Source organism: Bemisia tabaci, chromosome 4 (assembly GCF_918797505.1).
Source record: "Bemisia tabaci chromosome 4, PGI_BMITA_v3".
In the NCBI taxonomy this organism is placed as follows: domain Eukaryota; kingdom Metazoa; phylum Arthropoda; class Insecta; order Hemiptera; family Aleyrodidae; genus Bemisia; species Bemisia tabaci.
In genome coordinates, this window is record NC_092796.1 from 34,246,748 (window position 1) to 34,272,673 (window position 25,926).

General features: G+C 35.5%; 1 protein-coding gene across 1 annotated transcript; it reads right to left on the bottom strand.

Annotated features, from left to right (window-relative positions):
• TppII (Tripeptidyl-peptidase II) lies at positions 1-23,982 on the bottom strand. The gene is made up of 21 exons (XM_019047727.2): positions 23,612-23,982; positions 21,812-21,940; positions 19,732-19,914; positions 18,416-18,570; positions 17,596-17,759; positions 17,069-17,173; positions 15,740-15,881; positions 15,077-15,207; positions 13,670-13,903; positions 12,701-12,831; positions 12,015-12,195; positions 10,489-10,645; positions 9,750-9,940; positions 8,437-8,591; positions 7,468-7,920; positions 5,592-5,839; positions 4,756-4,834; positions 3,642-3,780; positions 2,542-2,800; positions 1,669-1,867; positions 1-639 (listed from the first exon to the last, which is right to left on the bottom strand). The coding sequence occupies exons 1-21, from the start codon at positions 23,771-23,773 to the stop codon at positions 427-429; spliced, it is 3,810 nt and encodes a 1,269-aa protein (XP_018903272.2). The 5' UTR covers positions 23,774-23,982; the 3' UTR covers positions 1-426.
• Between the last annotated feature and the right edge of the window lie 1,944 nt (positions 23,983-25,926).

Sequence of the window (25,926 nt, forward strand, 5' to 3'; positions counted from 1 at the left end):
TGAAACTGAAAAGAATTAGTTAGTTTATTTAAAAAAAATTACACATACAAAAAAAAAATAGAAAATAGGGTTGATTCCAGTTAACCAACAATAGTGTAGAAAATTTAATAAAACGTAAAAAAAAAATCAGAAAAAAGCCAGCACTGAATTTGTACTCACTCATTGCTAAAGATTCATGCTTGAATTTTTTTGAAACTCTTTTTCAGAGCAGAAAAATGCCCTCGATACGCAAGTAAGTTATGACCTGAGACTTTTTAATTCAGAGTTTCACAATAAGGGCAAAATACTGGTGGTAAAAGTAGGAGGATTTTTTACCGCATGAAGTCACAGCACAGCATAGGAAAATAGGTGTTGGAAAATGCAGAGTAACACAATATATTCCAGTCCCTCCTAAGGTTACGATTGACTGGGGATAAAAAACTACAGCTAACAAAGTCTGAAAGCATTGGGGTAGCGAGAGGGAAGGGACGTTTTCAAATAGTTGCTAATGTGCGTCCAGCCGGCTTTGTCTGCAGTCCATTGCATGCTTTCTTCGATTGTTTTGTTAGGTTTGTCATCATTCAATTTGACTAGCAGTTTCAACAGCCGTCCGTAATTCTTGTGCACAGCAGCATGCCACAGTGCAAAATGATGAGTCCCCTAAATTAACAAACACATATTTGAGATTAGTGAAAATGATTTTTCAAACAAAACTTCTTTTTTTTCTTCTTTTCAGATTTACAGGCTACCCTGTATTTGATACCAACAATGAATTGCCTATTGGTAGGCATGTCTGTAATTCCCGGATTTTTGTAAATAGAAGAGAACCATTGACATTATTTTAAAATTTAAAACAATCGGTTAGGGACAACACTTTGAAGAAATACTGCTAAAATAACTATCACATGAACGGATTCAATTGAATCAGTCTAACTGCATTTCATATTGCCTGAATTTCTATCAGGTTTTATTTTTTTTTTAGCAGAAAACTGAAGTACTTGACACTTTTAGATTTTGCGTGAATTTGCCCTAGGTTATGAAGAGTATTCTCACAAAATTTCTTTTCAGTGTTGCTCAGTTTTCTGTTTAAAAAATAAAACAAATCAGAGTTTACTAGGCAACGTTTTTAAGTAGTTGGGCTGATGATCGTTAATGTATCTGTAGTGTAAGTCGGCAATCACATAACTCGGTTTGCAACATTTGCAGACTTCCTGTCATACTTCATGTTTTAAATGGAAAACTACTCAACAGCAATTTTTTAAAACTGGCGTGATATTTCTTTTCTGTGCAAAGAAAATTCTGCATAAACTCCAAGGAATGATGTCAATTTGTTCTTCTTTAAAAAAATAACATAGAGGTGGAGATTTTCAGACACCGCAAACGAGATATGTGATTGCGGACTTACGCTGTCGATATGCTTCAGTTATGAAAGAAAATTTCAAGCATAGCGTTGATTTGTTTTCTTTTAATAAAATAAAATGGGAGCAAAGATTTTGAAACACCGCAAAGAAGATACGCGTTCCTGCGGTTTAACAGTAAAAGTACTTTAAAATGTGAGATAAAAATCAAAGATACTAAATTTAACCGATTAAACAAGACTGACTACTGAGGAGATTTTCACAGTGATTATTGACATGGTAGAGGTTGCTTCTTTGAGGCTGAGCAAAAAGAGAAAAATAATTTCCTTACCTTTGGATCCGAAGCATCAACAAATTTCAAAATAAAGCACCAGAGATCATTAATGTTATTTAGTGAACATGCACTCCCCAAACTTTCAAATTCCGGATCAGATGTTCCTTTGCCTTCAAATTCAAGGTAATATCGGCACATGGCGACTCCCCGGCGACCAATAGCTTCGACTAAGATATTACGATTTTTTTCCATTTGGCTGAAAGAATCAGAAAATATAACCAAATTTGAACACAAAGTATGAGCACAATGAGTGTTTGAGAAATACTTGATTGATGAATGCAATCATAACTGCTTTCAATCATTTACTGCTAAACAAGTTTATCAGCGCTTCATAGAAAAACAGTCTTGACCTTTCTTCACAGACAGTTTTCTACATTAGTGGTGAAAGCGAGAAAGTTTTATGGCATGCATTTAATTAATGACACGAAGTTCTACTTTGCATTGATTGAAAGTAAGGAATAATTAATATAGGATGTTTTAAGAGTGGACCATAGAAAAAAGTATGAATTTAGGCATTCCGATATACATCTCCTCTCTTCAAAATTTCTCATATAAAACGATTTGCACGATGAAAATTACAGCTTTTCACACATAACCAAGATATTAACATAATTACATATATAATAATACTCCTTGAACTACGTTCGAGGGGAAGATACCAGAAAAAACCAAATTAAGGCCATGAAATCTGACCAAAAAATATTTGATAATAGCAGTTTTGCAGCAAAATTGCAGCCAAAACCTAGTTTTGTTAAATTTGGCATTTGAGAGAGGATTTAAAAATGAATATTGGGTATTCGTGTCCTCCTAAATCAAGAAATAAAGTCTGAAGCTTCATACTGGTGTCAAACCAAAGCTTGAAGGGATTACCTTTTAACTGAGGGGGCGTCTCCACTCAGATCATGTTTCATGCCCAAAAACGCTAGTAATTCAGTCTGGTTGATTTTCCCCATGATCAACTCTGTTATTTTTAGTACCCGGCTGATAGTTGACAGGGTGCAATTACCACTCAGATTGAGAGAAGCTGTGTCTGGCTCTAACTTTTGCAGCAAAGCTAATTGTGCAGGCAAGTGATCTGGATATTCATTGATTACTTCATTGAACACCGTTTCTGCATCAGTTAAGCCATCTGAAAGAGAAGTAAAGGGTGAAAACCTGTTAACAACTTCTTTGTGACATTGAAAAAACAATCTGGTAGACTTTTGAATTATATTACCGGAGAAAAATTTATTATTAAGTTTCTAATTCAGTTACATCGTTTTTGTTGCAATTATGTTTCTTTTTGTGGGTACTATTTATTATTTTAAAGATCCGAACTAAGACTGTTGTTTTTCGCATGACGAACGTATCTTATCTGCTCTTCTACAAAATTCCTACAAACATTTCATTTTTTCATGGGAGAGCCCTCACAAAAATTGGTCTGAAAAATTCAGAGTCTTTTCTCCGTAAAGAAAAATCACTAGAAATTTGACATTTCTGTGAATAAAGACATGTAAGTGCGAAATACTGAAACAACGCAATCAAGACTTGTTCCTATGTACAGAGTACAATGAAATAACCATGTAGCTTTTCTAGTTTTTTGGGCTGCGAACGTTTCAAAGGAATGATTAGCCCACAAACAAAAAAGGTATGGGGAAAATTAAAAAAAAACTTAAAAATTCCCTTATCTATCAAAATTTTTTGATACTCTAATGTCACCTAGAATAGAAACAAATTGAAACACATGAAAAAAAAAAAATATAACATTTATCAGAGACAATGGTAAGTTTGCTGTTTTAAATATCAGGTTTATTATTCAATATATGTGCATTATCTCAAAATAAGATCAGAGGGGATGAAAATTGCCCTTGGTTTTTTAAAATCTACATATATGTCCAGACGTTCTGCACAGAAAATTTTTCAAATTTGAAGGATAAAATATCAGATCAGACTCATCATATCCATTATGTTGACCAAAAAGTTATACTTACCTAATTTTGAAATCCAACTGGTGATAAAATCCTTTTTGGCTTCCGTAAACTCATCCATTTTGAGTTTTTCTTTTTCTCCCGATTTGGAGTTGTTTTTTTTCACAGGTTCAGTTAAAATATACTTAAACGGATAAACGTCCTGAAAAGTAAATACAATATTAAGACTCATGAAATTTACTGGCAATGAGAAATTTGCAAGTTTAAATCTCTATAATTGGTCTGTCTCAAACTTGCTAGAACAAAAAGAGGAGCTGCTCTATGGTGAATGGCTCCAAAATGACGATGATTGCGGTGAGGAGGTCAGGAATTTGCTTTTAACTTCACAATCTGCCAAAGAAAGCTCATGTTTTAGCTTTATAAAGTGTGCTGAAGTTCTAAGGAAGAACGCTGTATGAGCCTTCAGACGTTGTCAAATTTTCTTTGACAAATTATACATTTTTGGGGAAATTTGTGATTATTTTTCTTTTGATTTTGCAGAGAATTTTGGTCATGCTTTGATCCTAAGTGTCTGAAAATTACGAAGAAAACTATTCATCACTTTCTGCAAAAATAAATATTATCTAAGAGGAAATTTGGCAACATTTGAATTCTCGTACGGCGTTTTTCTTCAGCTTGACAGTGTGTCATAGTAAAAAAATAATTTGATACAGATGATTCACCCCAGTTTGGCATTGATGTTCATGATTTTTCGATTTTTTTTGGATACGTAAATCGTATTCTTGTCAAAATTTATATGAGTGGTGTGACCAACTTAAAACTTACTATCTGCAGTAATATTTTTTTTATAGTATTTTTGTACTTTTGTAAGGTTTAACATAAAACAACCTTAAATTTTCCTGATTTTTGGTTATTTCAAATTTTTTTTTTTCATTTTGACGGCAAGAAAAAAACAACATAAAGGCATTATGTCTAAATTTATATCCAGCTTCCTTAAAAAACCGATTTTGAGTACCCGTTACATCAATTTTGGTTCCTAGGGAATAAGTTTCAGGAATATTTTGCATTGTTTAAACTTTGTGTACGTTTCAGCCACAATTAATGAACGAGTCAATAGTTGGTGCGGTCTTTTTAATCCCCTACAGAGAGAAAAATTAAAAATGACCATGATACTTACTACTTTCTTTCCAGTTTCATCTTTAGAAAATGAAATATTTCCACTCAAAAACTGTCCTGGTGTGATACTTTTGATTAATCTGTACAAATAAAGGGTGAAGTGTATTAGATATGCTTTCATGGATTCATGATTGGTATATTTTGATAATGAGCAAGAAAAGAGTGATTTTAAAAATATGTGGTCCATTTGCCGGACACTTGTAATAATATCCAAAGTTCACCTCCGAGTCAAAGGTAACCTGGCCGACTCCACACACATACTGTTCTGAAAGTGGTTATTGGTAAATTCTTGGGTAAAAGAAATAATACAACAGGGAATATTGCAGATAAAAGTTCTAGAACAAAAAAAATACCCTTAGGACTTTGTCGTCCAAGGAGATATAGCTAGTAGAGTCAAAGAGCTTGGATTCTTTGTAACCCAAAATTTTTTCTAAAAAGGTAATCTTTTAAACTTGGAAATTTTAGCCTTCAGACCTTCTTCATAGGAAATTTTGGTCATAGATGCTCCCTGCCCCATAAAAAAAGACCACACACACTTAATTCAGTTCTTTTCCGCTGCTCCAACCTTGCCTCACTCCTCGAACCTGAACATTTCCCCACCATTTGGTTTTGACAACTCCTCTGGAAAATGCTTCAGACGTGACTGCGATTGCAAGTATCTTTCCACCAAGTAGCATATTTTGGAAGTTTTTATGGCATCTCAGGGTTCAGAATTTGGTACGCATGGTCCTTCCTGCCTACGCCAATGACCAATTATTTGCATTAACGCAGTATTAATAAGCATTCACATAAATCTAATAAGCACACCTTCAAGTTACAATGTGTGATGAGACTTACTTATCATTGGGGAGTGCAGCAAAATAAACATTGAAGGGACTTTTTCCTCCGTGAATGATAGCAGAGGTTAGTTTACTTTCACCAGTGGTTGCTGCGGATTTTGAGCTGTAGACATCCAGACTTATTGAGTTGGGCAACTTCTGAGAGCAAAATAACGGCAAATCCACATACTTCTCTAGCAAGTCAACCTTCTCGTGTCTTATTTGATGCTTCACGGTATAGTCACCTTTTTCTAACTTCGTCACCCACTAGAAATTTAGAAATTTATGTAATATAAGATGTATATTCTTAAAAATATAAAAATTGAAAGAATATTTTTGAGAAACAAGGACACAATCTGGTAAACTTTGATACATTGACATTTCATTTAAGTTGCTGATTCATTCTAGACTCAGTCAATAGGGCTATTGCCAATTTTTTCCCCCTTTTTCTCATTTTCCAGAAGTACATAAGATATTAAGAATCCTACATCTGCCTATTTTTCATTCAATCAAATTTCAGCTGAGAGACTGGCCAGCAAACTCGCCAAAAATCCAATCTCACTTCAAATGGAAAGGTATTGTGCCAACAAATTTCATGAAGTCATAAGCAGAATTGGCTGCTGCGTATATTTTCCTCTGTGTTTGTTGATTCACTTTGAAATTGCAACTGTATCAAAAGATAATGTACCTTGACGGTGCATGCAGTATTATTCGCAGCTTAAGGTGAATATTTCTAACATTTTTTCTAGATGTAACTACAATTTGTGTTGTAGATCTTACGTCCGCTATGTTACACTGCTGACTTCATAGTGGCTGAAACTATGGGTAGTTGCTTTACATGACATGAGTTTCTGGCTGATGAGAAACATTCTTTTAAGTGCTATAACTTTAAGCCCTTTTTTTTAAATAAGGAAATTATGATAAGGTCACTTAATTTTGAGAACACATTGGAGGCATCTTGAAGCAAAGGGAGCAAAATCCATTTTGCTGATTAGCCCCACAACGCCAGTATTCTTACATAATGCAGAACTCATCAGCAAAGAGGACTTTGCTCTCTTCACTTCAAGATGCCTCATTTTGCAATAAAATTTATTATATAAACAGCTATTTTGAAGGAAATTTTTTGACATAAAACAGCTCCTGAGCTGCAATTTATTCTTTCCTCTAAAATTAAATATGAAGGTTTCTAAATAAGTGTTTTAAGTACTATACAACCAGTTACGGTAAGACCTTGAATTATCGGATCGCGATTTAACGGATTTCCCGATTTAACAAATCGATCCTTCGGTCCCTTCAAAGGGACCGACTAGCGCGATTTAGCGGATTCCGTGATTTAACGGATTCGGCCTTCGGTCCCGAGAAATCCAATAAATCGAGGTCTTACTGTACGTAAAAAAAAAAAAAAAAAACTGTTTGAGTAATGATACATGAGAGTTAGCAACGCAGTAGAACTTTAAGAAAATACTGATACACCTAAAAACCATTCACATTCTTATTACTGCTGAAAAGAACAGGAAAAATTACTGAAGATTGTAGAAAATAAAATTTCCTGACGTTTCCATGTCAAATTTTGGTAAAATTCCCTGACAATTGAAGATATGCCGGGTGGTTAAGAAGACATAATTTGACATAGTTTTCAGGCAAACTTCGTTGTTAGAAATGTCAAACCTATTCTAAAGGGAAATCAAGGTGATTTAGGAATTTTCCCCCGACACTTTCATCATTTTCCCGATCATTTTCAGATTTTCTTTGACTTTCTAAAAGTCCCCGATATTACCCAATATTCCCTGACTAACTAAGGTAACCCTGTGCAAAGCACTCTCACACTAAGAAAGTCGAAAATGGGAAAAAAATGACCTGACAAACAGAAAAACTTTGTAAATGAATGACCTTACCCTGTCAGCATAGGAGCCACCAGTGTACACAAGTTGTTTGTTGGAGTCGTAAATAAACCATATCTGTGATTCGAAGTCTGATTCATACAAGGCATCACTCAATAGACCATTAATCAGTACAACTTTGGTCCCTTTATGAACATGGAACGAATAATTGAGCATGAGCTGGTAGATCACTCTTTTTTCAGGTATGGTATCTCTATCTGAGAGGAGTGGTGTCACTTTGGCTGAAGTTGGCCGTAGAACTGAAACATTGTGGTTTAGCTTGACAGAGGGTGCAATGTCCTCTCGGATGTTTGACTGTACCATAACCGAATGGATACCATCAGCATGGTGCATTGTGATTGAGGATTGGTTTGGTCTTGCACCAAAGAACTGAACTGAGAAGTTCAATGAAAAATTCCCTTCTTCCGACCAGAATTTAGCTATTGCTATCTCCAGCACAATACCACCCTGCAAGAGAAAATTCCAACGTCAAAAATAATTTTTGAGTAAGTATATAAGTGGATATTATTGATTTTAAATCAGGTTATACACCTCACTTTCTACAGCTGTTGTGTAATGAGAATTAAAACTGAAAGTTTTACAGAAGCCTCTTTAGCAATGCAAATTTTACTGAGGCTCTGTAAAATTCTTATGTTCCACAATTAAAGATAAATTGCAGATATAATTCGACAATATATTATTATTTGACTTTCCTCAAGAGGAAAACTCCATAGGTCCTACGATTTTTTTTCTTTTTTAAAAAAAAAAAAAAATGAGGTCTGTAAACCAATACTACCTATTACTTTTTTTTCTCTTTTTTTTCAAGAGACTTTTAAATTTTTGCAGCTTCAGAGGTGCTTGTAATTTTTTGCAGATCTTGCATTTATGCTCAACAGGTTTGAATGTTAGAATATTGAGAGGGCCCCTGAATAAGAGCCTTTAATTATAAAGCCGCCGATGATTCTAAATTGAATTTAAATTTACCTGAACTTTGAAAGGCAACTGTTGGTCAGAGTCTGCTGTGATTTGAGTCATTTTGTGGAATTCAAGAACTTTACAAGATTTTTTAGGCTGCGTCTGCACACAATGAATCATGAACTTCGATGACTTGTCCTTATCTACACCTCTAAGTTGCATGACTGAAAATACAGGAAAAAGTCATGATACATGACATAGCAGATGACAAAACAAATTAAGTGCAATCCAAAAAGAGCAACTTTAACATTGGACAACAGTATAAAAAAAAGTACAAAAAAATGATGTCATTCAAGTATAGGTAGAATACATATTCTAAACTATAAATAAGCTAAAATTGTTATGTAGGCCTTGTATGAAAATTTTTTGAACAATTGCCTGGCAGAGAGGTGTTGGTATCCGTCTATCTCTTGCATTGTACAAAGGTGGCTTATTTTGCATTGCCGTTCCATAGAAAAACCAAGACATTCATTTTTACCACTAGTGGTAAACTGTGGGAGGAAGATGGCAACAGAGCACAAGACAAAAAATTGAAAAACTAGGGGAAATTCATGGATGAAAGTTATGCAGATTTGTGGCACCAAAATCAGAACAGTATGAAAGGACCGAGATGGTTCAGCTGTTGTCTGTCCTTTCTGATTTTATAATGGGCTGCAACTGACTTTCATTACTACTAAAAAGTGTTGTCTTTTTCCAAGTCCAACCAATTTTATGTCAAAGGACATAATATATTTATATTTTGGTCCGAGTACAATGTTATTATTCATTAAAACAATACCAATGGATAAAATATTATATGTTACTTGAGTTGGGCCGAAACGGATTTTCTGCGTCACCAGATATAAATACCAATTTTTTGTACCCAGTCGAAGCCAGTTATTTGATAATTTGCTGAAATATCCTGCCAAAATCTGATATGTAATACTAGATCCAGGAAGCGCTTTCTAGTGTGAGAAAAAACTCCCTATTTTTTGTGCTTAAAGTGTTTACTCTAACCCCTCTGAACATGGAATGTACGTTTTCCTAAATGAATGTAATTAAGAACCCTCCAAAAATTAACAAAATTAGTTTTCTTTTCCCTCAACCTCACTCTCCCCTCGTTTCACTTAACCTCTCTTGCTTTAGACCTGGATTTTGCTGCTGAGAATAGACTCATACACCCATTCTCATTCATTAAATGTTTTAGTTATCAGTATCGTACTCATAAAAAACACCATCCTTTGAAAGATGTCACAAAAACAAGAGTTTGCTAATAACTGAAAAATGATCATCTAAGACCCAAAAATTTGAATAAAGAAAATGAGTGTAAACTGGAGACCTACCTGCCCAAGTTGCAGTGTCTGGGGTCAGGATGAAAAATCGTTTGATTTCATGCTGTTTAAAGTCACAGTTATTAGATTCTAGTAGATACTGTTTCGTAGGTCCCAGAGGGAATGTAATAGGCTGAAACACTGTCACTTCAACAGTGAATACAGGTCCTCTTTCAGGGTTTTTACAATCATAGGCACGAATCCTGTACAGACATGAACGGGAAAACAATTAATGATTAAGCAAGAAATTTCACTGACTTTTCAGTTCTGTCTTTTAAGGCAGAAGGAAATGAAATTATTTCAAGAACAATTTCAATAGAATTCACCTTTTGAAAGATGAATTTATATTGTTTTCATAACATTTTATGGGATTTACTTTGTATGTTTCGGCTGTAACTTAAGGAGACTTCTATTTTTGAGTAGGGTTCCTTAAAATCCTCATAGTTGGGTTATCATTGCACACTTGTTCAAAAACTAAGACAACAGCAGTGTTGGATTTGATAATTTTTACACCAGTTTTGGAAGCAAAAAGAAGAAAAAATCAATTCCCACAGATTTCACAAAGCAAATTCATAGATTTCAATTTTAAAACTTAGAACTTCAATTTACATTGCTGCAAAAACATGAGGGTTTAAATTTGAGAATGAGATTCAACGTTAATAAAAGTGAAAAAATGGACAAATGCTCTGTCAGTTGGAAAAGGGATGAACCGGTATTGATTTTAGTTTCTATTTGCAGCCTAGATTGATACCTTGTATTATGCACTCCTGGTTGTAGTCCGGAGGGATCAATTCTAACTGACAAAGGCCGTGCACAGTTCATAATTTCCAAATGACGTGAACAGCTAATCCAAGGGACATCACAGACTAAATTCAGACTTATTTGAAACTGAAGCTTTTTTTCTGGATCTGAAGAAAAGAAAAGGACCAAATTAAAGATTACTTCATTGAAAATAAATAACTGGAATAATTCAATTAGGGAGGACCACCATACAACTATGGGGTACAAATCAGAGTTGCCTAAGCCATAAGCTGCCTTTCAAAATGGCATAGGGAGGAGAGTGATGAGGTCTGGTATAAAACTGCCCCGCCTCCCCTTTTAGAACGTTTGCTAAAACAGCATTGATGGTAATCAAAATGTTGATAGCCAAGGCATTTAGGTGCAACTGATCTTACTGTTTCTTGCTATACAACAATGGTATTATAGTGTCGTAACCAACTGACATGGCAAAAGCTGCCGGGTGAACGCCAATCGTTTTAAACGACAGGTTGCTCTCTGCTGATTACATCTATACTGGGAGAATTGACAATGGCAGTAAACATGTTAATGACTATTATTATGTTCAAAATATTTATTCTTGAATTAGAATTTTTGACCAAAGATAGTTACCAGTAGTTGAATTCAAAACTACTCTCAACTTATTTCATTCTGAAATGCGACAAGGTGCGTTTCCTTAAACTCAGTGCAAATGAGAACTTAAATCTAATGATCCAAACTTAAAAATGAAATGTAAGTACAAATAAACATTTTTCAAATCAAATCTGAAAGATATTTAACAAACATTTTCATTATTGTTACAAGAGGAAAAATTTGACAAATAATTTGGTAGGATACGTAAAAAATAAAAAATAGGAAACAATTAGTCTATTGCACGCAAGAGATACATCAGACTGAAAGCATTCTTTGAAGGTTAATTCCCTCGAAAATCCTGTTGGGCACACCGAAAAAGTTTGAAATTCATTTCTTAGCGCGCAATCTGCATAGTTTATAGCATGCTTTCTTACATTAACCGCGTACGCGCACAGTTTTTCTTTGTGGCCCGCAGTCAGGTTTGCCCGGAGAGAAACCTGACCTAAATAAACAAACAATCTCGCGAACTGTTATAAACCCGCCTTGCGTAAGATTTCAATTGATTCAAAACTGTAGTTTTAGCAAAATTAAGAAAGAAAAAGGAAACAAACACTTGAAAACGATTGAAATCTTAGAGCAGATAAAGTTAGTGAAATCGTTTGTTTACTCAAATAAATTATCCTTAGTCCTCTGCCTGTGCGAACCTGGTCAGCGGTGACTGATTAAAATTGCCGCAGACGTGGAAAACTTGAAAAAGCGTTTTAAAAACTATGCAGATTGCAAAGTAAGGAATGGATTTCAGATTTTTTTAACATGCCACTTGTGATTTTCGTATAATATTACCCACACATTGCACATCTATTTGGCTGTAGGTCTTGCGTGCAACAGACCCCTCGGCATATTTTCTTGATGAATCATAAAACTTACCTATTTTATCAGTATTGAAGAAAATTGGCTCTACCGTTACCAGATAGTCAACTGGGTCTTTTAAAATACCATATCGGAGGATGATTCCTTTGGCATTATTTGCCCCACATGTGACTCGAAACCTCACATCTCGCTCAGGTACATCTTGATAATTGTTGAGGTAGTCAAATGCTTTTTCAACCTGCATAGAGACACCAAAAGGGTAAAACCAGAATTATATTATTGTCTTCTAATAATTAGAAAAGAAAAAAGAAAAACTTAAGAGTGCTTCTGGGTAAAGTCTCCATGTGACACTGTAATAATGCAGTCATGATTTTTGGGGCATAAGGCATATAGGTAGACGTACTTTTGGACTTAGTTTTGGAACATCGTAGGATCTTTTTTTAAATTCAGTGCTTAGTTCACCGAGAGATTTTTTTCTTCATTACGTTTACACAAAATAAGTTAAAAAAGATTACTGGAAAACTTTAAAGTTAGATCTATGATTAAATCATCTGATGTCACAATTCATAACACCACTAATGAACTTAGTCTTTGCTGATACTGAGTATGGTTGCATTGTTTGTGTTTTGAGGGATAAGCAGAGAAAAAATAAGAAAAGCAAAAAGCAATAACATCAAGTTTTCTCAAATTTTTAGTTTTCAGAGCAATGAGGGAAGAGTTCAAACCTTACTTTGATAATTTACCTGTACTAAACCAGATCCTTGGGCAAAAGGGTCCTTGTCGCTCAAAAACTGGGCTGTGTTTTCTAGGGCCCTTTTTACTTGAAAGGGGTTGTACAGAAGCTTTTTCTGTATAATTCCAGACAGGATGACAGCTAGAAAAAGAGTTGAAAAATCATTGGATGAATTAGCAGTTTGAGATAAAATGGTGTGTACTTGAAACTCGATTAACAGTACAGCCATACAATAGGACCCCAAAAATAAAACCGACAATCTTTACCCTAGCCGTCACTTTTATAGAATTGAATTGACTGTTCCTTTTCCTAATGATTCATTTTGACTTTTTAACGCATAAAATTTAACCAAAAATTGGCGACGGCTGTTCTGCTCAAATGTGTTTTTGCCTTGCATCATTAATCTATTGCATTTATCTCATTCAGCGGTACACTGCGGTAGTTTTTAAGTATGAATGACATTCACAATTATGAATTATTATTTTTTACTTACTTACATATATTACTTGATAATCCAAAAATTAAAAAAAAATTCCAAAAGGGGTTAGTGAAATTTTGGGTGATTGTCCTTTGACCATGCTTCCATGTAGAGTGTGTGACTGATGTTAGATAAAGACTCTCCCCTAATACAACAGCAGTCATTATTGGCTCATCATTGATGCTTCGAAGTAAGTTCAGTAGTTTTGGAAAGAAAATAGAAAAAAATAAAAAATAAGGGCACTATCGTATGCTTGAAAAATTGTGCACAGCATAGGAAGGTTTGATTACAAACCCTAGGAGCTCCAGAAAAGTACATGTATTCAAACATAAGGAAAAAAATAATGAGATTGTGAAGATCCTAAAAGTAGCCTCGCGAAGACAAATATTTTGCACATTTTTTGACAATTATGAGAGTGTATACTAAATCAATTAAACTTTTCCTCTGTGTTGGATTGAAACTAATGAAATAAGTAAATATTTTGCAGCACTGTTTACTTACCCACGCAGCCAGCACAGTTTGGCGAGGCCATGCTTGTTCCATTCATCAGCTGAGATCCTTTGAGCGTACACTTCGGGACAGAAGTGATAGCACCTCCTGGCGCACAGACTGTTATTCCCTTCCCGCCATCCAAAGTTGGGGCACGGGAAGTCCACGTGTATGGTGTTCCAGGCATCACCCTCCTCAGGCTGTACTCGGCAGCCATCATTTCAGGAGAGACATACGCTCCGACACCTGGAATTTGCCGTTATGTAACACTTTAAATGTAGCATTCATTGGGGTTTATTCATGTAGCAATAACTACAGGGTGGTGGTGCAGAGAGAGGGTGGAATAATAAGCGCAGCGGACCAATTGTTGAAACTGATAGACAAAGCTATAGACAAAGACAACAAAAGGGATTTGGAGGGATCCTATTGGTGGAAACGGGTGGTGGCAAAGAACATAGGAGGTAGGTAATGGACTAACTAACGGCAACCCACCGAAGACCCGACAGTTAGTCCATCATTGTCTTCCTTAGTCTATAGAAACTAACCATGTCAACCAGTAGGATCGCTCCATACTCCCTATGTCTTCTTTGTCTATCGCTTTGTCTACCAGTTTCAATAATCAGCCCGCAGGGAAGCCCTACTTGGACGAACTCCCCACTTACTTCAAAGGTTTATCTCCTGGCAATCAACAATTTGACAAACTGGTCAAAAATTATCTGGTTACATTTCAGCCATTCAATAATGATGAAAGTGACTAATCACTGAGAAGTAGATTTTCGTTGTTCTTTAAGTCAAATTCTAGCTCTGCTATGAAGAAAAACCTCACAACAGGGGAAAATGCAATGATACGACACAGCCGCGCTTGCACTCCATTTTAGTCTCTTTTCCTGCAAAAATATTTCTGTTTTTAAAAATCTGATCCCCAGAGAAAACGTAAAAAATTGGTCAAAATTATTTTTATGACAGGTTTAGTTTAAAGATATCATGCTTAAAAAAAAGCGTAGATCAGCCAAAAGGCACAATTTGCCCAATCATTTCTGCAGCTTAATAGCTCGCAAACGTCTATTGTGAACTCTTTTTTTTTTTCAAAATCCTTTTCCCCCTTCTCAACTCACTTAATCTAAACTTTAGAGGGGGTCAGCCATTAAAATATCAAAAAAAGTGAAAATATTGACCACCCTGGTAAATATTCGTTAATTAGTTAGCTAGACTTAAAAAATTAGTGTTTGTACAGAAATATATCTACAAGCATTCACAAAAAAATTTTACTGAACCATCGACTGGCAATCACTCTCTTATTTTTCTGTAGTTTTCCTTTCATTTGATGAAGTAATTGGAATTTCTCATGCAATAAGCTAAAAAAATAAATTAATAAAGAAAGTATTATAAATGGGACATTCACTTGTTTCAAAAATTTACCTATGATGTTGTCGGTGGCGATATCTGGTGGAGTGCCAAGGGTGCACAAAGCTGGACCATTATTTCCAGCAGCAGCCACAAAAACTATACCATACTTATCTATTGCCTCTGACATGAGTTCACCAACCCGCCTGAAAAATTATCAAGCACACTTGTTAAGAATGGCACTCAGCAAACAAATCGGAGCAACACATAAAAGGTCTTTCATTCCATCCGAGTAAATTAGCTGTGTAAGAAGGAAATCGAATTTTATTTAAAAGGAACATATCGATCCTCCCAAGAAAATTAGGCTCAATTTTTCTGAATATTTTTCGAAAATTCCTCAAAAAACCTTCTCACATCCTCAATACCCTTCAATATTTCTTCTGCAGCTAGAGTGATTGTTCTGAAAATAGGCAAATTTGATTTTGATATCGTTTGTTATTCAGTTCCAGAACTCATTAAACTGAAGGTAATCTTGACACACAATCACAATCAACATCATGCATGTACAGTGTTGCAAATGTATTTCAATGTATCACTTGTTACCAGCTCAAATGTATCACTGTATCCCTTCAAAAACAGTTGAGTAACCAAACCAAAAACTGAAACTAGAAAGATAAAAAACTAAAGGAAATAAACGATGGGAGAATGAAAGATTTAAATGAGTGACAAAAAATTTACCCTGAGTTAGACCAATGGGCGTGTTCACCATAGCTCATGTTGATAACATGAATTTTGAGGCCTTTTTCACACCACCTCATCAACTGGATGATGGACCGAATGATGGCGGTGCCTGTTTCTAAAGAATCTAACCGACTATCACCTGAAAAAGTTCAAAAGACCATGGAATAAAATCATGAGTGTTTTATTCATGTTATGAGATTACGTTTGAATTTAGAGCTCTGCTGTATAAATGCTTTGGCAAATTTTTTCATCTTAGAAGTGACGGGTTAAAAATGGTGCAAATATTTTGAAAGGTAATTTCGAGGTTTCTGCACCAAATCTAAGTGCATCAGGAATTTTTATCAGCCGCAGTAGTCATACCATGTCGACGGTGAAACTCTCAAACCAGGTACCACAGTTTGTAACGTTACAGACTTCCTGTCAGACTTCATTTTTTTAATGGAAAATTACTTAACATCTTGAAAACTTACAAGATTTTCTCCTCTTTGTGAGGAAAATTCTATGCAAATTGCATGGAATGATTTGTTCTTCTTCAGAAAAATAAAATGGAAGAAAAATGGAAATTTGTACACACCACAAACAGGATACGAGGTTTAGGAGTTTCACCATCGATATGGTGAAATTTAATGGTCAAGTCCCAATGTATTGCACCTTTGAAGATAAAGAAGTATAAGTTAAATCCTTTGGTGCTAAAAATCATGATCTAAATTTTTAAGCTTCTATCTAGTTGTGAGTGCATTTGTTTCTGATATGATCAATAAAGGAATTCTATTCAAAGAGACTATGGCAGGTCATTGGACGTAACATGTTCTTGGATTCAACCATTCAACTGCAAAGGGCACAGATTTATGGCGTTGAAATTTTATCCGTCTAACAAAAACACAAAAACAAAAACAAAAAGACACTTTGCAATTGGAAGAAACTAAAACTAATTTTTGAAAAAAAAAAAACACTGTACAGATTTCACAAAGAAAGCAGAAAATGTAGAATCTAGGATTAAGAATTACATTATTGAAGGTAGGGAAGAGAGAAGACGCCAATTTTTAAAATTTAGGTATTATTTTCATTCAACTGAAAGGCACTTCCTTTCAGTTTTGTTTATTTCCGGGACAAATTTGTTTATTTTCTGCTAATTTACACAGATTTTTTAAATTCTTTGACATTTTTCAGAAACTTTTTCATATCACCAAATTGGCAAATTTTGAAGGAAAAATTTTTTCTGCTTCTAAGTTAGTTCTGGTCTAGCAAGAACAAAATTAATTTATTGAGTTATCTTAGATTTATCTTTAAAATTATTTAAGCCTCAAAAACAGCTTGATAACTCACCAATTGTTAACGAAACTAACTGTGCACCAGGGGCAACACCATTCTTTTCGGGATCATCAGGAAAATTAGCCGCAGCAATTGCAGCTACATGAGTTCCATGAGATCCTGGAAAACAGAAAATGAAGAATGAAAGCTCTAAGATTCATAAAGTAATGGGATAAATTAATCTTCAGGATCTTTTAGGATGAATTTGAGCACTCAGAGGCCAATTAATATTTCAACTACAAAATATTTACTTGGTAGACTTGAAACATAGTGAATACTAGAGATATTCATAACTTGGTCACAGTTTGATAAGCTCATATGAAGCTATGTCAGTACATAAAAACAGCGGATGTCAAGTTTTCCAAGTTCTGAGAGCATTGCGTTCAAAGTTTTCAATGCTGTATACCTATTTCAGTCGACCAAAAAATTTCTGATTGCAATCATGGAGTTTCTTTTAATGTGGCAGTTTTTTTCATTTTCTTGTAATGGATGGATGAAGAGCACAACAACAAAATTCGTGCATAGCTTTAAACAGAACTTACCACAAACAGATACTAATTCAAGAACATCCCCATTATCATGAACGTTTATTGACACAGTCATTTGGTCTTCAGGCGAAAGAATGGTGTAATCGCGGGTTACTGAATATTCACCCAGGAGCTTGCATGATGCTAAATCACCTTTTTCTGAGGTGTCAATGCATGCACTGAAATAGGAAACACATATATTAATTTCAAAATCACATTTACAGGAGAAGAACCAATTAGAACCATATTGGCATTTTCATAACAAAGTTTCTTTGCCATTTAGGGTTTAAAAAATCTGAAAAATTCCAATAAACTTAGTTCAGCTTGGTACTTTTAGAAAATGAATTTTAAAAAAAAAATAAAAAAGAGTGCTCCTGACCTATTCTCTAAGGTTAGATTAATTCATTCATGTCAAGGTAATTTTAAAGCGAAAAATTATACAATGAAACAATATAGTATTTGCAGGTGTCAGAAATTCGATGAATTTCAAGTTTAAGTTGAAACTACTGAGTGAACTGAGTGCGAGGATACTCTTGGTTCATGAATTGAACAATTATTGGAGAAGATAAGACAAAATGATCTAATCTGCTAAAATACAAGTGTTTAAATGGGAAAATACCGCCAGATTACGTCACTAGGCAGTGCATTTTCTTACTTATAAATCTATTTTCGTACTATTTCCCATATTAGAAAAAATTATGAAAAATACTGTGAAATCAGCTCTTTCAGCACTTTCAGATGAAGCAATAAAAATTTTGCATGCAAATTCTCCATTTAATCTGGAAAATTCAGTGCGAGGATTGCTCATTCACACAAAAATAAATGCACTGCATACCACCAATGCTTGCCGTTATGAAACAGAACGCAGTCATACGTAGGACCGCAATCAGTATACTGCTTTTCAAATTGATTTAAAATATCCACACGGGCTGTAGCTTCCTCTTTGATCAACAATTGAGCAGGGTCTTGCTTTTTGCTGTCGCTGCATTCCTGTCACACAAAAAAGTACATGTTCTTATAGACAGAGAGAGGGCAAAAAATCAATGGAAGAATATTTGCAAAATTTCTTCAGGCATGCATAGAAAATGTGCTCAAGATCTAAGTTGAAAATAAATGATTACTTGAAAGAAAACTAGTTACTAACACAAACAAGAGGAATTAAATCTTGCAATGAATACAAACTTGATAAGTTTCACAAAACTGGTAGAACAGAGTCACATCCTCTGTGTTATTTTCTAACACCAGCAGTGTGATAAAAATACACCACAAGGATTTGCAATTTTGCAAATGTCAATTTGGTCTCCTTTAAAAAAATAACATAAAGGCGGAGATTTTCAGACACCGCAAACAATATATTTGATTGCGGACTTACGCCATCGATTTGCTCCTTTAATAAGCATTAGGAGTTGGACTGGAACTATTCCTATCTCATGACATAGGAGATCACTTTTGATACAGCTTCAACTCCTAAAGCATTTTTTAAGCTTGGGAATTTGTTTCAGGGAAAAATTATGTTATTTTTGTACTTCTTGCAAAATTTTGTAGAGGTTAAAGTACTTAAAATGTAAATCCCCATGACATGCTGGAGCTCCATTACTAATGAGGCTAGATTTACACTTACTGAGGAATTCGATTATTAAAACATCTTCTTTAGAAGAAGTGATTTTTCTTCAGTCGTGCACACATTCTTTTTTACTTTTCAACACTTTATGACATTTACTCAAAATAGCGATGGAAATGCTTCTCCGTCGAACAACCTCTGTTACCTCATTTAAACACTCTGTGGGCTCTGGTACTGAGTGACAATTTTAAACTATTTCCAATACAAAATGGAAACACTCTTGAATAAAGAGCTGACATATAAAACCACATTAAACCATGAAAGTAATAAAATAATTCGAAATTGGTACCTAGTATTGCAACAAACCTTTAGTTATTAATGGCTTAAAAGTGCGAACATTTCCCAAATTTCCATTGTGATTATATGTGCTCACGTGAAAATGCCTTGAATTTTCTTGTGTACTGAAGGGTCAAGGGTGTTTTTTGCCACTCACTGAATACCTCCTTGATAGTCTGCCTACTTACCTGATACTTTTGGTTTTATCCATTTTGCGATAAGAGCAGGGAAAAAATAATTTAAAGTTTCCTGACCTTTGCCTGGACTTGAGAGAGATGTTTATTGCTCTCAGCAACTGCTTGCTTCTGATAAGGGTCCCACAGCTTTTCTTTCCTCTGCTTTATGATCCTATCTCTCAAAAATTTTGGATACAGCTCGAAGCCTCTTTTTACACCGATGCGAAACCCTTCGTTTACATTCTTCCATGATTCTGGAATCTAAAAAGTTGCAAAATTGCATGATAATATTAAGATAAATTGAAAGTTACACAAACATATATGTACTGAAAAACCTGGACAATTTTACCGATATCAAGATCGAAATTCCTGAAACCATGCTTGAATTCTGACAAGCTCGAACCACAAAATAGAGAAATACAAATATCTTCCAGAAACGATATTCGAACAATATGTAACAATATAACATTAAAATTAAAAATAAAATGAGGGGATAACTTTATGGGAATAACTCTGGACGTTGCCTGTAGGATTGGCCCCATAGAAAAATTCTACAGCGTTCATAAATTATGAAACGCTATATTCACAGTTTTTTTTTCTACTCACTCACATTCTGTAATGCTCCAAACTAATGCACTATGCTTCATTTAAAAAAGTTGCACAGCATGAGCCCTGAAACTCAATCTAGGCGGTTCAACTTTTCATCTAACAAAAACGGATGCAACGTTGGGAGCATGATAATTCAATTCCTTTACTGTTGCCTTGTGATACCATGATAACAGTGGATATCAGCATATGGGTATTAAGCAGCATTTGAGTCTCATTTACCAATTTCACGATGTAACGCCGTGTGCTGGTTTTTATTTTAATTTCTTTTTTATTTTTAATTCTTTTTGCAGTTGATAATGGTGCCGTAAGGTACCGAAACGTCCTGCCTTTATATTTTGTATTTTAGCCTTGTTTCCGCTTTTTCCTGTGTTTTCGATTGTCACATGGGTATTTCTGTAAGCTTTCATTGCATTGAGATATAGCTTCGGCTTATATCAGTTGGATTTTACCCCTCCTTCCCTAACATTTCCAACATGTTTTCCACATGTTTCCAGTACCACACTTCCTAAAATTCCAACATGTTCGCCTCTTGCACCCTGTGCATTGTGGGGGGGGGGGGGGGAGTATGCTTTGAAAAAAAATAGTGTATTTCCTCCGGAAAATACACTAAAAGGAGGTGTTAGCATTTCCGGCATCTTAGATTCTGTCGATGATGTAGGTCAGTGCAGGTGGTTTTTATCATCAATTTTCTGGAAAATAGTATCGTTAATGGAAAAAAATCATTCTACGTAAAGTGTTCTAAAGTATATTTTGAGTTGATTTATGCAAAGCAAACGGACATTATGGTCCATTCCTTATACTTTGAATTTCGAATTTTACTGGAATATCGATGCCATACCCACCTACATCACGGGGTAAACAATCCTCAAGGTGCAAACACCTTTTTTTTCTATGGGGGCATGCACTTTAGTTGTCAGGTGCATCAGGAAAAATAAAAAAGAAAATTCCCTCCTCTTAAGAGAGAGAAAAAATTTCAAACACCGGTATTGGGTAAAGTAAGGTTATTCCAGGGAGATACAACTTGGCAACGGTGTCTGGCACTGATAATTAAGCGCAAGTAATTCCCCCATTGGAACAACGTGTCAAAAAAATTGATGCTACTGGTATCGTACAAGGAAAGTATGAATCAATTATATCAAGCTTACAGTCTTACTTGAATGAATCAAGCTGCTCTTGACTATGAAGAATACAGATTATTACGGTTCAGAACAGAAAAGCTCAGAAGTTTTTTTAATTTCCTCATTCATTTGTTCAAGAAAACCCAGAAAAAATCGCAGTGTGATTTACTGCAAAGCACTTTCTTACCTTCTGTAGCCTGTGAAAAAGTACAGCAGTTACACGCATCCTGTGTATCTTGCTTATGACATCCCCGTATTCATGATACTAGGAAATTTCATTTTATTAGGTATAATAGGTATTTACAGTTTTCATTCAATATATTTTAGTTCTCATGTATTTCACCCAGCAAACCCAATTTTCTAGTTTTCTTCTCTTTGACAGACCATCATAAGCCGGTATGTAAAGCTTCTGAAACTATCAGTATAAGTACCTTCAAAGTTCTTCCTGTAAGTCCAGTGATTTCTCCATTTACAGGGGTGACAATTGTTGTTGTATCTACGTCTCCAGCACCTGAACAATCATACCTTTCAATCAATTTTGGTTTTCCATCAGTAGTCACCTGTGAATAAAAATTAATTCAATTAATTGGTTCATAAATGCCTGTCCATTCCAGGGTCTTATAATAAAGATTCTAGAAAAAAGATTATAAAAGGAAGTCTTGTCTTGGAGACTACAATGAATACTCTAAACATTGGTATCTTGAGAAAATTTGAGCAGCAAAAATCTTGTCCTTATATGGTATTTCTGGATGGTCCATCCTTGGCTGATGGTTGTGGTTTAATGTTTGCACCATTTACCATAATGATTCCATTGAAAATGTCAGAGTATTTTGATTTTTACCGGGGCCAAAATAAAAATGACGGCCCCTATGCATGAGTTTAGAGAACCAATTGTGATGAAAAAAATTGCAAAAGTTGAAGAAGGGCGCTGATGGGATTTGTTAATGAAAAAAGTAGCACATTCTATCGGAGGTTCAATTGCTCTGCCTGATACAATAAGTACCTACTTTTTTCAAATTTCTACTCTACAACACAAGCTGAGCTCAGGGTGGAGATGGAACATTTCTGTAATTATTTTGTTTTATCAGAATGAATAAATCTAATCTAATCTAAGGTCATCTGGTGTGATAGAACTCCTTTCTACTGATAGGTACCTAGAAATACCTGGAGTTTTTGGCATGGAATATTCACAATTGCTCAATGTTTATCAATTCTAACCATAGAATACAGAAATCGTTGATATCACTAGAAAATTTCAGTTTATAAGCTCTATCCTAGGAATTAGAAACACCTAAAATTTCTCCAAATAATAGAAAATAGATTACCACCAAAAATAAACTATCCAGAATAATTATGAAACATCCCATATGGCTGCTCCTACCTCCTGAAGATATATCGTTGGTGAAACTACCATACCACGTCTAGTTTGCAGTGTTTAAAAATCTCCGCTCCTATTTTATTTTTGCGAAAGAGAACAAACCAATATCATTCTCGAAGTTTTCACAGATTTTCCTTCACTTACAGAAGAAAAATCATGGAAGTTTTAAATAATTGACGCTGAGCGTTTTCCATCTGATAAATAAAGTATGACAGGAAGTTTGCAATGTCGCAAACAGAGATACGTCGTCTGGTAGTTTCATCGTCGATATTAAATTCACAGTGTGAAATTGAAAGTCTCCACCTGAGAAGACACTTATTCTCCAGAAAATAAGATGAAGACCAATAATTCCATGAGAAGTTGCATCCAACCAGGCTGTGTGTGGGGATAATCATGTTCAAGCCACAATCATTAGGTAATAAGAAACCTCTAGTTACAAGGCAGACAAAGAAAGGTGGTCGCATTTCGAGTTGAACCGCCATTTTAACATGTGACGCGCAGAGAGTACATGCTTTGCTATGCAGTTAGGATGTACCCAAAACGTACCCGATGCCATGTGACATCAAGAGGGTATAAAATGCGACCATCATTCTTTATCCGCCCTGCTCTTGTTACTGACTTGACAGCTCCTGGAACACCTCCCGTACTTCTCTTGACTGAATGGGGAAGATAAGAGAAAGTAAAGCCCTTGTTCCTGGATCACTGTAATGGTCGAATCTTGAGCATTTAACACCACTTCGCTTTTGCTAAACAGATTTGCAGTATTTTTAAGTACTAGTAGCCCTGTCCTGAACGATTCGCTAAAAATATAAATGACTATTGTTTACATGCAAAGAAGGATTAAGTTTACAACCTGTAGTCCTGGAGCAGCAGGATCAACACCTGTATCAAAAATTGCAATGACAGTTCCTCTTCCATCATACTCCGGATACTTGTTTAGAAAAGCGTAAGCTCCAGTTTCTTTCTTTGGCAGAAGTCCCCAGACTGGAAATTCTTCATTTGCCGCAGAAGCCATGGTTGGGAGACGGACAGGTGAGAATCTAGTCTTACCTACAAGAACTCGTACTCGTCCGAAAATGGTGATGGTAATACACAATTGCTAAAAAAAGATGACGAAGACAAACGCCAGGCTTAATAAGTTGAGGATGAGATAACAAAACAAAACCCCAACAAAGAGAGTTCTCGTACAGTTGTGGTTGTGGAAGGGGTAGGCATTCCTCCAGGCAAAGGGATGATAAGAAGGTTTGAAATGCAGTAAAGGGAACGAATGTAAACAAACCGCAGTGGAAGAGAACCAGCTTCGTTCATTGGCGCTTTGATTTATTCATACAATAAGGCGGGAACTTTAAAACCTCGGCTGCGCCCATTATTCGTTTCCTCTTTCATTTTTCGAGATGTCACTTGCGACGTTTAAAAATTTCCGCTGCCATTTTATTTTTTTACAGAGAAATTTTTCAACAAAGCTGTCCGAAAATTTCACTGAAATTTTTTTGTGCTGCCGATAAAATTCAGTGAAATTCTCAAACAGATTTAACCAACATTTTCTCTGGAAAAAAATAAAACTGGCGGTGGAAATTTTTGAACGTCGCGTGCCGCTTGTGCAGATACTTTGGCCGGAAGGTGAGGACATCAGAAACAGTGAGACGTTTATACTGAACGCTTTCTATACGCTTACAATTAGTGGGAAGCAAGCCACTATTCGGCCACCAGAGCGTGGCAATGTATCACTCGAAATAGAAGGCGAAATTAACGCACCAACTTAAGTACTAGGCCAGTTCCTACAACGGCTAAAGACGCTACTTCTGAAACAACATATCGACGGTGTAAGTCGGCAATCGCATAACTCGGTTTGCGACGTTGCAGACTTCCTGTCATACTCTATTTTTTAAACGGAAAACTACTCAACGGCAATTCTTTAAAACTTCCGTGATTTTTCCCCTCTGTGCGAAGAAAATTCTGCATTAACTTTAAGGAATGATGTCAATTTGTTCTCCTTTAAAAAATAACATAGAGGCGAAGATTTTCAGACACCGCAAACGGGTTATATGATTGCCGACTCACACCGTCAATATGTGTCATGAATTTCTCAAGGAAGATAGGTGATTTTATGGATGAGCTAAAAATAGTAGGTAGTATAATGCGTTTTGCAATCCATTTGAACTTCAAAGTATTTTGCTTACCAAGTATTATACATTGCGTACAAAATTGATTGAGGGGCCAATTTGTAATTTCTCTAGTTTTCTCATTTTTTTAGACCCCCCCCCCCCCTCCCCCCTCCCGCCAGTTTTTTCTAAGAATCTTTGCTTCGTCCTAGTTTATGGATAATTCCTAAGAGCTACACTCGTGGAAGCTACAAAGTGAAGGGGCTATATTACACAAACGCATCATCATCTTTACGTTTTGTCATAGTTGCGTATAGTGAGATATTAAAAAAAAAAAAAAAAAAAAAATAAGTGGCAGAAGTAATATAGTTGCCCACACTCTTTCAGTTAAAAAAGAACCATGAAAACAAATTCTCCCCGGCAAGATATCGAACCCCGATCTCCGGGGTTGCAAACGGGCGCAGTGGGACTTGGCCACCCGGGGGGCGCTGTTGCAAATTGAAAAATACACTAATTCAACTAAAAAATAGACTTTAAGGTCGGAGAATTAAGAGACGTGTTCTCGTGTTCAGAAATCACGCGCGCTTATTGGCCATATGCATTTCACAGCTGTTTTTCGAAGCTTCGCCTTATTAGCGTTTTGGCCCAATAGATTGGCCCTGAGGAAATTAGGATTTTGATTTTCATGAATTAAATCAATCAATTGGTATTAACCGATTGATCATCTGATTAAACATCTGATTTTGGCCTTTATAAACGTAATGGGTCCTCTAGAGCAATTTTCCATCATATACAATGCTCATTATTTTCTCTTTTTCTTCTTGAAGTTTGAGGTGAGATAATGGTGGCCACAGAGAAAACCCACTTGGAGAATAAATCAATCAAGCACAGCAATACGTCACTAAATGTCTGAGAAATCAGCGTGATGACGCTGATAAATTTTTCAAATTTAGTCGGAAAATACAGATCAGATATAAATATTTAAGCACGACGAGGACCTTAAAATAATGTATAACCCGGTAATACGTCCGTGCACAATTTTTTTGCCGAAAGCTCGACATTCTAC